Source organism: Peromyscus eremicus, chromosome 20 (assembly GCF_949786415.1).
Source record: "Peromyscus eremicus chromosome 20, PerEre_H2_v1, whole genome shotgun sequence".
In the NCBI taxonomy this organism is placed as follows: Eukaryota; Metazoa; Chordata; class Mammalia; order Rodentia; family Cricetidae; genus Peromyscus; species Peromyscus eremicus.
This window is the reverse complement of record NC_081436.1, coordinates 3,478,696-3,490,778: the sequence shown is the minus strand read 5'-3', so window position 1 is coordinate 3,490,778 and position 12,083 is coordinate 3,478,696. Positions and strand designations below refer to the sequence as shown.

The 12,083-nt window shown below is 45.2% G+C and overlaps 1 protein-coding gene across 1 annotated transcript in view; it reads left to right on the top strand.

Annotated features, from left to right (window-relative positions):
* The window catches only part of Dip2b (disco interacting protein 2 homolog B), a 206,093-nt gene that overhangs the window by 116,789 nt on the left and 77,221 nt on the right, over window positions 1-12,083 (top strand). The window contains exon 5 of the mRNA XM_059246852.1: window positions 11,616-11,828. Coding sequence (XP_059102835.1) covers window positions 11,616-11,828 — 213 coding nt within the window. The remainder of the gene's footprint in view (window positions 1-11,615; window positions 11,829-12,083) is intronic.

Genomic DNA, 12,083 nt, shown 5'->3' with positions numbered 1-12,083 from the left:
TGAACCTGGGTCCTGTAAGGGCAGCCAGTGCTCTCAACCCTACCCCACCCCGACCTTGCCATGGCTTTGCAGAGCTTCCCTGAAGGGCTGCACTGTGGGCTCGGTTTTCATTCACAGCTGCCGTGCTGAGCTGTGCTTATGGATCCAGGCTCTTGTTAACAGTTTTCTTCTAGGTTTGAACTAACTTCTCAGAGCACTTGGGTTTGCTGTGGGCTTCTTAGCTGTGTGTGCTTTTCTCCCTTCACATTTGTGGTGTCAATATGTTTGAAAGAGAAATAGCTCTGTGGCTTCAAGTGTTTCTCGAAATGGAACACAGGACACCTCTAGCAGGACTGACACAATGAGGCACTTTGTGTCCATAGTGGTGCATACTTCAGACCCACTCACTCAGAATCTTGGATGGGTTCCCTTTCACAATCGTAGTATACAAGTTGGGCACAAAGGGGGCTCTCAGTCCAGTAGCCGTCCATGTTGGCAGATCCCCTGCAGCATGGCTGAAGGTTCAGTTTCAGTAAATGGCAAAGGGTAGGGAACAACATGACATGCAGTTCTCAGAAGCAGCCCTCTCCTGGCCTCTGTCAAGGCAGTGCGGGTTCAGAGTAAACGGCTGCTCTCATGTCTCTGGGTTAAGAGTGAGAGTGCCCCAAAGACTGGGAAAGGATTCACAAGGAGTGGAACCTTTTTTATCAGTCTTTTCATGAGAATCACTGCCAGAGGGGAACTTAGTCACAGCTGTCCCTGATGAATGGAACCACAGTTGTTCACCGTCTCCTGCAAGCCTCTGAATTTCTAAATCTGCATGCTCTGTTCTGTGTAGGATCTTCAAGATGTAGCATAATGTTCTTGATCACATTACACATGTTGATAACTTCATAACAAAGACATAGTCCTCTCTCCTAAGGCCCAAGTTCAGTAGAACAGGGTGATTAGGCTTCCTGTCCATTTATCTTCCATTCTAGAAGTTTCTGAATAGGAATTGAGACACCTCCATATGCTATTTAGGACATCTGTGTTTCCCAAGAGATGTTGAGGCCTCTGCACAGCAGCCTCACACAGTCCCAGGGAGGTGGATCTTGGTGCTCTCACCCAGCAGTTCAGCACACACCAAGCATGAGGATTTTGCTGCAGAGAGGACAGGTGGGGGGCCTGTGTCCTTAGGGATCTGCTAGCACCTTTCATGTTAGCAGTAGAATTTGCCATTCTTGCTAGGTGGCATACCTTTAATAGTGCATACCTTTAATCCCAGCACTTGGGGCTGGGGTAAGGGTGGAGGGGTGGAGGGGTAGCAGGGTGTGGTGGGGAGTGGAGCAGAGGCAGGCAGATCTGAGTCCAAGGCCAACCTGCTACAGAGTGAGTTCCAGGATGGCCAGGGCTACACAGAGAAACCCTGTCTCAGAAAACAAGACAAAAGAGCATGGCTATGCCTGCCATGTTGCAGTTTAAGACACTAAGTGTCTGTCCCAGGACCTGTGACCACTAACTCAGATATTACCATTTTATCTGGCTCATCTACTTTTGCTAGCCCCAAGTACCCAAGTTAAGAGGCTGTGTCATAGAGGTGAGAAGGAGGAAGAGAAATGACATGATTGCTCATCATTGAATGTTTTTAAAATCAGCGTCTGGCCAGTTATAAAAATGATCAAAAGGTGGACAGCTGGAGAGAAGTCTCGGTGGGCTCTGGATGCCCAGCACTGTCTTCTCTAACTCCAGCACTACACGGGGAGGATGCAGATGGATTCCTGGGGTTCACCAGCCAGCCAGTCAGCCTAGCGGAAATGGCATGCCCTTGTTCAGGGGGAAACCCTGTCTGAAAAATATGGTAGAAATCTATTGAGGAAGACACCTTGAGTCAGCCTCTGGCCTCCATTGGCTCACCCTGCAGGTGTACCCACACACATCCTGCCTCACCCATACACACAAATAACCCAAAAACCATGGGCCACATTTGCACATTTTACAGTATTTTAACCTTGTTCTTTGTGCACTGAGCTGTCACTCCACACATCAGGTTTGAAGGCTCTTCCTCTTTGTGTTGTGTTGTGGGGACCTCACTTCTGGAGCACTGACCACTGAGCTGCTTTCCCTTTGGGAGATGTACAGCCAACTGGATTCCTAACCTGATGAAAAGGGTGTAAGGCAGAAAACCCCAGAAACTTTGGCTTCACTTATGACATCACGCAGTTTGGAAGAATGGTGAATAGTTGGCATGGGAAATGATTTGTCTTTTTTCATAAATAACTTTCAAATAAGATACCAGTCAGTGTAAAATGTGACTGTTGGTGCCTACACTAAACTGCCATGGATTTGAAAATTTACGTTCTCTAAGTGTGTAGTGATTTCTAGTTTTAATGCCTGTAGCCTTTCCCCATCTTTTAGACTGCTTGAATTCCTATCGCCCAGTTCTCCTATATGCTGAGATCATTTACTGATGTCATGAGGCAGTTACCTCAGCTTTCTCTGTAGGGTCTTTGTGTAGCACCATTGCTCATTCACACAGAAAAACGATGCAAACCCACAGCATTTAGTTACTTATCTCTGCTTCTGAGCTTTTTCTGCAGCTGTGTGGGCTTTTATTGTTTCCTTCTGCAAGAGTGGGCAGGTGACCAGATAACCTCCAGCACCGTGACCTCAAGACTGGCACTAGTGGAGGGAAGCTTTGTGTGGATGTGTGGGAGTCCCATACAGGGGCTTGTTTGTCAGTGGCCATGGTTATTCTTGCGGATGGAAGACAAGGATAAACTTTCCTCTCCATAGTTTGTTTTTAAACTTTTACTACACTATTTACCTCATTCTCTATATTTCTGTATATTAAAATGATGTCCTGGTACACATTGGGATATTGTTAGTTTTTCATCTACCTCAAGGATGCCTTACAGAATTATGGTTCCTTACACTGTGCCAAGGACTTTCACATAACAAAGACTGCCCTGCCAAACTTGTGTTTCTCATAAGTGCTTTGGGAAGTAGGAAGAGCAGACCTTCTGTAGACATGAGACAACAACATGTTCACGGTCACCGAGTGACTTGCTCATTGTAAAATAGAATCGGTCAGATTCAGTCTTCTTCCTGAGTGCATCAATCTACCAATTGCCACAGGTAGGAAATTTTTTTACCTAACAGCTGCCTGTGTATGTACAGTACTAGAATAGTGTACATTAAATAGCCATTGCCTCCTGAGATCTACAGACCAAAACACTGTTCAGTCAGTTAAATGTTTCTTGAAAGGGAGGGAGTACCTGGGCTGGGAATGAGGCTCAGCATGCTGGAATTCCTGGGTTCAATCCCTAGCACCACATGACAGGTTTGGTAGCACACGAAGACGGTGCAAGGTCCTCCTTAGTTACATTCTAAGTATGAGGCCAGCTTAGGGTACATAGATCCTGGCCCCCCCCCCCATGAAAAAGATTGGTAAAACAGAAATCTGATAGACTATCAGCTGGCAGAATTCCCTAAGGATTGTAGTTTATTTAGAACCACAAAGTAAGCAGTGGATAGACTAGACCCCAGTGAGGGTTGGGTCTGGGTTGTTTTGGCAGCGTACTTTCATTGTTCAAAGGGTTTATGAGCTGTAGTCACATGTACTTGAGGAATAATTCATGAATATTCAGTATTCTTTAGGCCAATGGATAATACACAACCCACCATGTCATCAGGTCAAATTTGTGGTTTTCAATAGCTTTTTGTAAAATTTAAGGTTTGCTAATGACAGTAATCTCATACTTAACATATTGCATGCATTTCATATACTACTCAGAGGGCTGCAGGGCTGCAGGGCTGCAGGGCTGCAGGCACAGGGCTGAACAGAGATGATATCAAGGTAAATCACCTTGGGAGCTAGTAAAGAAGACGCTTGAGGAACATGGACCAACTCTAGCAGGGCTAGAATGTCATTCAGTCCCGGGATGCATGTGTAGCTTGCACAAGGCCCTGGCGTGGATCCCTAGTACCCTTCCCACACAGATGAATACAAAAAAAACAACAGATAGGATGAAGATGCCTAAGATCCGATTGTTGTGTCAGAACTAAGACCCAAGTCCAGAGCAGTCATGACTAGTTGATTAGTTAACTAGTGAGTGTGAGTGTGGGTCAGAGAGAGAGAGAGAGAGAGAGAGAGAGAGAGAGAGAGAGAGAGAGAGAGAGAGAGAGAGAGAGAGAGAAAGAAAGAAAGAAAGAAAGAAGGAAAGAGAAAGAGGTGTTTGGTTCTCTCCTTCTACCATGTGGGCCCCAGGGTTAAATTTGAGTTGTCAGCCTTGGTAACAAGCACCTTTACCCACTAAGCCATATAGCAATTCCCAGAGTGGACTGATTCAAAAGGTCATACCTGAAGCCAGTTAGCATTTTTGCCTCTCATTCTGGACTGTTTTATGTTGAGTATGTGCTTTCTTGAAAGTGACGAACACTGGGTTGGGGATTTAGCTCAGTGGTAGAGCGCTTGCCTAGCAAGCACAAGGCCCTGGGTTCGGTCCTCAGCTCCAGAAAAAAAAAAAAGAAAGAAAGTGACGAGCACTAAGGGTTGTTATGTATTCAGTCTGGCATTCAAATGGGCAGTAACCTGGGTGTCACAGTGCAGGCCTGTAACTCATCACCTGGGAAGTGGAGGCAGGGGCACCAGAGGAGTTGAAGGTCCCCCTGAGTTACTGAGCCAGTCTGGCCTGCATGAGTCCCTGTCTTAAAAGAACCAAAACAAAACAACATAAATGCTGTCTTGTCTCCCAGTGTATTTATAGCATTTCTTTTCCTGAGCAGATTTTCAATAGACGCAGGAAGTATGGTCTGCTGAAATCTTGTTGCTCCTTGGGCAGTGGGCTGACGTCTTCCCCCACTCCACCCTCCTTCCTCTCGTCTCTAGTTTGAATGCACCGCCTAACTTTATCCTGCTCTGCCATAGGCCAGTGCAGCTGTATTTATCAACCAATCAGAGCAACATATATTCAGAGCCTACAGAAAGACATCCCACAGCAGTACCCAGGAAAAACTGCTAGTGATACATAGAGATTGAGAGACCCTGAGTAGTTAGTGAATATTCCTTTTTTCCTGGTTTGTCAGGCAGCTCATGGTCCTGCCCTTAGAGTCTCTGACCAGTTTTTCATTCCCTAGCCAGCCTTCTGCACACAAGGATTGTTGTGGAATCTAAAAGTCCTCTTGGTAGTTTTTGTTCTCCCTAAGACCTACATGACAAATGAGTGTCCACGGTTGTAGGTTTAGTGTTAGTTTAAATGGCTCAGAGTTTGTAGCCTAAAGTAGACTCAGCCCCTATCTCCAGAATAAACCTTTTTAAAAAATAAAAATGTTTATTTGTTTATTTGTGTGTGCACAGGGAAGGGATGTGGTGAGGTCTGAGGACCACCTGCGGGAGTCAGTTCTCTCCTTGCACCATGTGAGTCGTGGGAATCAGACTCTCAGCTTGTCCGGTGAGCAGCAGTCACCTTCAGCTCTGAGCTCTCTGGCTGCCCAGAACTAACTAGTCTTCCTTATATGCATATGCTTTCTACTAGATCCCCCTTTTACCCTGTAAAGATTTTTCTTCCTAAGTTTTAAATTTTCCCTTGCCTATGTAAAAACCATCTCTCCTCAGAGTCTTTCTGCAGGAGCTGAAGTCCCTGGACCTTTCTGTGTGCCGGGGCTCCATCCACCCTTTCTCCTTCTCCAGAAGACCCAGCCTCAACTGTTCCCTGATGGGTTTGCCCCTCTGTTCTCTGAAGCGCTTGCTTGAAGTCGCCTGTTCCGTGCCCAGTCTAGATGACATGTTATCTTGAGTTGTTGTTAAGGTGGTACACGTCTCCTGTCATCTTGGTGAACTGTTGTTACCACCGCTCACCTGAGCCCGGGTCTAGACCTAATTTTGGCATCTATGAATGTGCTGAATGGCAGGATGTATTTTCTTTCTTCTTTTTTTTTTTAAATCTTTTTTATTTTGTGCACCTGAAGGTTTTGCCTGCGCGCGCGCGTGTGCGCGCGCACACACACACGCGCGCGCGCGCGCACACACACACACACACACACACACACACATCATGTGATCTAGAACTGGCGTTACAGACAGTTGTGAGCTGCCATATGGATGCTGAGAACTGAACCTGGGTCCTCTGAGAGAGCAGCAAGTGCTCTTAACTGCTGAGCCATCTCTCCAGCTCTGAGTGGAACTATTTCCAGGAACTGTCTGGCTTATTTATATTGTCCCTCAGTATGTCACTGACTTTCAGGTGTTATGTATTTTGAGTGTCATTTTCATCCTTGTAAGTCTTTTAAAATTAGCTTTTTAAAAAAGTTTTATTGAATTAAGTTTACAAAATAAATAGCTGGGGTGGGGGTTAGTGCGAGGGTTTGAGCCCAGATCCCTGCATACCCCCAGCATGCACTCTGTCTTTATGAAATAGCTACAGCCTGACAGCACATAATTTAGGGAGTGTACTTTGCCATGTTTTGACATAGAAACACAGTTAAGATTATAACCATCTCTGCATTCTCCTGTATTCCTCATGATCCTCCCTGCCCCTGATAACCACTGATTACTCTCCATCTCTATACATTAATTTGCGTTTTTCTTGATGCTTATATAACAGCCATACAGTTCTGTTTTCTTTTTCACAGCTAGAGGAAAGGACTGGCTTTTTTTTTTTTTCAGCCTAAGTATTTTGAGAATCTTCAATGTTATATCCATCCCAGCAAATCACTCTTGGCTGAGTCAGACTCCATGACATGAGGAGACTAGTTTACCTAGCTGTATTTGTACGTTTGGGGTGTTTCCCATTTTAAGCTATTACAAGAAACATTCATGTATAAGTCTTTGTATAGATACATGCTTTGGCTTTTCTTGGAAAAGTACCCAGGAGTGCGATGAATAGCCAATGCAACAAATGTTCAGAATTTTTGTGTGTATGGATGTTTTTCCTGTGTGGTCATGTGGATCCCTGGAGCTTGGAGTTACAAACAGCTGTGGTCCGCCATGTGGGTGCTGAGAGTCCAACCTGGTCCTTTGGAAGAATAGCCAGTGCCCTTAACTATTGAGCCAACTCTTCAGCCCCAAGTGTTTATTTTTTAGATAAACATTTTAAATATAATGTTCACACATGATTAAAGTCATAGCAGTTAAGAACAGTAAACTTTGGACGTTTTCCCCCTTAAAAACAATAAGCTAATCATTTATATGTGTTCTGATTCGTTACAAATAGATCAGTGGAGGTGACACAAGCCTTTAATCCCAGCATTCAGGAGGCAGAGGCAGGCAGATCTCTGTGAGTTCCAGGCTATCCTGGTCTACGGAGTTAGTTCCAGGATAGCAAGGACTACACAGAGAAACCCTGTCTCGAAAAACCAAAACCAAACCAAATAAAACAAAACAAAAAACCCAAATAGAGCAGTGATTCTCAACCTTCCCAATGCTGAGACCTCTTAATACAGTTCTTCATTCGGTGGTGACTCCCCAAACCATAAAATTATTTTGTTTTGTGGGGCAGTGGTGGCAGGCACGCCTTTAATCCCAACCCTTGGGAGGCAGAGGTAGGTGGATCTCTGTGAGTTCAGGCCAGCCTAGTCTACAGAGTGAGATCCAAGACAGCCAGGACCGTTTACACAGAGAAACCTTGTCTTGAAAAAAAAAAATTATTTTGTTGTTACTTCATAACTGTAATTTTGCTACTGTTATGAATCGTAATGTAAATATCTGATATGCACTGTTAGGGGCATGACCCCCGGGTTGAGAACCACTGAAATAGATGCTAGGCTTCTAATGCACAATATCAAATGGTGTTCTGTTAAATCACATCACACCACAAAGAGCAAATCATGCTGTGGAAATTGTTCCTGGACTGGGGACATAGCTCAGTAGCAATGTGTTTGCTTAGCATATGTGAAGCCTTCGGTGGAATCCCTAGACCCAACCAACAACCAAAACAAAATGTTTTGAGTGCTACGTAGGACTCATGACTAATCACAGCACTCAGGAGGTAGCGGCAGGAGGACTGATAGTCATGAGTTCAAGGCCAAGCTATCCAGGACTACATAACATGGCCCTGTCTCAAAAAACCTGAGTCAACGAAATGGCTTAGCAGGTAACGGTGCTTGCTGCCAAGTCTGACAACCTGAATTTGATATCCAGGACTCATGATGGGAGGAGGAAACCAACCAACTCCTGAACATTGTTCTCCAATCTCCATAAGTACACACTCCCCAACAAATAAATAAATACCAAAAGAAATATTTTAATCTTGCCTAAATTTCTACAGATATTCCTGGTTGACAATTTTTTATTACGCTACAAAATAATAATATTAAAAAGAGATCATCTTTATTTTATTTTTTTAAAGTTGTAGGCTCAGGCAAGTATTGTGGCCCGTGCCTGTAAACCCATTCCCCAGGAGACAGGATCGGGAAGACCACTAGTACATGTGAGTCTCAGCTGCATAGCAAAACTTGCTCTCAAAAAAGAGAAAAGAAAAGAAAGAAAACGCAGCAGGCCCAGAGCAGCGCTGAGCATCGCACGTTCCTGAGAATTCTACAGGAATTGTGACCGGTAGCAGCCACATTCCTGAGAATTCTACAGGAATTGTGACCGGTGGCAGCCACATTCCTTGGGTTGTGTGAGGGTCAGAGCAGATGTTTTTCTCTTTTTCTACCAACTTTCAGGTTTCCATTCTCTTTGCTCTCATTTATTATGTTTACGTATATGGATGTTTTGTCTGCATGTATATGTATGCACCATATATGTTCAGCCAGAACATTGATGGAAGCCAGAAAAGGGCACTGGAGCTCCAGGAACTGGAGTTAGCCGCATTTGTGAGCTGGCAGATCAGTGCTGGGAATCAAACCCGGGTCTACTGGAAGAGTTGAGAGCAAAATGCTCCTAACTGCTGAGCCATCTCTCTACTCCCTGCTTTCAGAGTAAAGGAAGGAGGAGGCTGTTTAAGTTATTCTGTCTTTCTAAAAAAAGATTCCTTTTGTTTATTTGTGTGTACCATGCCCAGAGAGTCCAGAAAGTGCTATCAGATCCCTTGGCGTTAGAGTTGCAGGTGTTTGTGATCCACTGACAGGGTGCTGGGATCCAAACTCGGGTCCTCTGACACAGAAGTCAGTGCTCTTAGCTGCTGAGCCGTGTCTTCAGTGCCTTGTTTAAGTTGTTACTCAGGAAAACACCAGACACCACAGCAGATCAGGAAGACAGAAACACTTCTTGTCAGTACTCCAGGGCATGAGAGGGGACTGATCTCGACCGGTAGCTGTGAGCAGCCTGCTGGCCCCACAGCGGCCTTCGGAAGGCGTGTTTCCTGCACGGCCTGTGCTCCTGATGGTGCCCTCATCGCCGCTGTCTGCTTTGCTCTGTGTGCCTCAGCTGCGTTCCATCTTGTTAGTACCTTCAGATGCCTTGTTCTCTGTCCCTGCTCACTTGCTGTACCTGATGCTACCCTGCACCTCTCAGCTTGTTCCCGGTTACCCGGCAGGGCAGAGGAGCATGAACTCCACCGGGCTTCAAGGCCTGTGAAAGCAGGGCTGTGTCTTCTCAGCGTCTCATTCCCACCCACTGGTACAGTGCACAGGCATATTTGTTGAATGGATAAACAGGCTTCACAATGAGTCATTTTAACCCCAAGTTACAAATAAAGTGGTAGGCCTCAGAGTTCAGATGGGAGAGAGACACCAAAGCCATCCGTGTTTTCCCCTGGCCTAAACAGTCCCCCAGCTGGAAGCCATTAAACACCCAGAGGAGGGCTGGCAGGCAAAGCAGGTAATTGAATTGAAACGCTACACCTAATTACATAATTGATCAAACACAGGAACATAATACAGTCAGTTTTCCATAAATCCAATAATGACAACACTGGTTTTACTATCTGTAAACACTGATTTATTCTAGTTTTAGACTTACACAAATTAAAATGACACCGTGGAGGCAGCTTGTGAATCCAGAGGACTTTGTGGGATTATGAGATGTCTCCCAGAGATGCTTGATTCTTATGGCCAGGGTCACACATCGCATTGCCTCCCTGCCCCCTACTTTCTGCTTGTTACAGAATTGAAATTTTAGAGTATTTTCTAGAAATTATAGAAAATTATAGTGGTACTTATTTCTGTTAAGTATCATTCTCTTTGTGTTTTCCTTTGACTATTCCCTGCTATATTATGCACTCTTTTCTTTAGGGACCCTTATTGCTTTATCACTGAAATCTCGGGGTCTCCATCTGTCTGTGTCTGTCTCTGTCTATCCCCACCCCACATCCCCATCTCACACCTCCTTATAATGTGCTTTCCTTACACTGCAGTACTTAACCAGGCTGAGCTCAGTCCTCCTCCCAGAGTCTCAGCTTGTACCATTTCTCACAGCATGTTGTGTTCTTGTGCGGGCTTGTATATCGATGGTACCACACCATATGGCTTTTTAGTGCTATATACTATCTCATAGGCATGCGTATGTCTCAGCATCCCTAGGACCTGACAGTTTCCAGCATTAGTGCATTAGAAACCATCACAGTTCTTGGGCTGTGGCTCTCCTTTAATGTGAGGTGACGCATTGCTGGTCATCCTGAACAAGAAGCAAGGGTTGTGGCCATTGTTTATAGATTAGACTTCTGGGTTCTGAAAGACCATAGGGTTTTTATTTGTGTTGTTTGTAGTTCAATTTTCTATTGTGGAGTGTTAGCAATTTTCCTGCCCTCTTGTTTATTTCTCTGGCTCTTTAAACCACTCCATGTCTTGGACCTACCAGTTCATCTGAATTAGGCAAAAAATTTCTGCAGAACTGAGCGTGACATTTTTCATTAAAAAACAAACTGAATGGGACTGGGAAGACTCTGGTGGTTAGCTTATACAGCACGTATGAGGCCCTGGCTGCCATTCCTAGCAAGCACTACGCAAACAAGAACAAAGTCAAGAAATTCATTCAACCCCCAGATCACTAATTTGAGCCAGCCAATGTCATTTAGAAGTTTTTCTCAGGTCAGCCCGCTGACTCTTGAGTGCCTTGTAGACTCTAGCCTGAGATAACTCTAGCTTCTCCCCAGCTTTGGCCTCCTGTGTGCACTTTCATTTTGTCAGCAAGCTGTTCTAATTTAGGCCTACTTCCTAAAGTCAGAGCCAGGCTCAGTCAAGGCACCAGGCAAATCTTAGTCTTCTGTGACTGACTCTGTCACATTTGGAAACCTCCCCTGTGCCCTGTGACCAGCCAGCTAGCTCATCCCGTAGAGCAAGCAGCGCCTCCAGGCTAAGACAGTTTCTCACCACACTTGAGTTTCCGTCACCCTGTTCTCATCTAACTTCTCTCAACAGAAGTAGATTCCAGAGACAAATACCCATAAGTCCGTGTGGCCGCCTGTCACAAGGTCTCTAATAAGCAGGCAAACCAGAAGAATTTAGACATCAGTCAATCTCAGGACAGGAAAATAGTTAAATTCTTAAAAGATTTTCTTAAAGTTGAACATGGTCTTCTAAGGTCGGCATTCTGTTTCCCGAGTCACGGCCCACAGATCTCTCCTCGACGTCTTCAGAAATGTCCCCTGTTAATCTAACTTGAGATTGCTAGTGTTTCGCTGGTTTCGTCAACTTTGGGTGTGCGGTCCATGAGCAAGAACGGGACAGTCTGCTCAAGGCAGGATCGAGACTTCTCTTTTTCTGATTCCACACAGACACGTCTTCGGCCTCTGAGGATGAGGGCTCTCTGAGACGCCAGGCCGCGCTCTCTGCTGCCTTGCAACAAAGCTTGCAGAATGCCGAGTCCTGGATCAACCGCTCAATTCAGGGATCGTCCACCTCTTCATCTGCATCTTCTACGCTGTCCCACGGAGAGGTCAAAGGAACCAGTGGGTCTCTAGCTGATGTATTTGCCAATACCCGAATAGGTAGGAGTTGGATCTACCCAAGAAGCCCACCTCGTGTTCCATTTGGCACCTAGTATCCTGGAAACAGTTTATGGTTGTATTAGGTTTTCAATGGGGCCTAAAAAATATGATCACAGAGAAGAGTTCATGAGGCAGAGGAGGAAACACCAGCAGTATGTCTGTTGCAGGAGTGATAGGTGTCCTCAGCATTATTGAGTGAAATGTTGCTCACCTGAAGCCATGTCTATTTCCATAAGCAATACTGAAGCTGTAAAA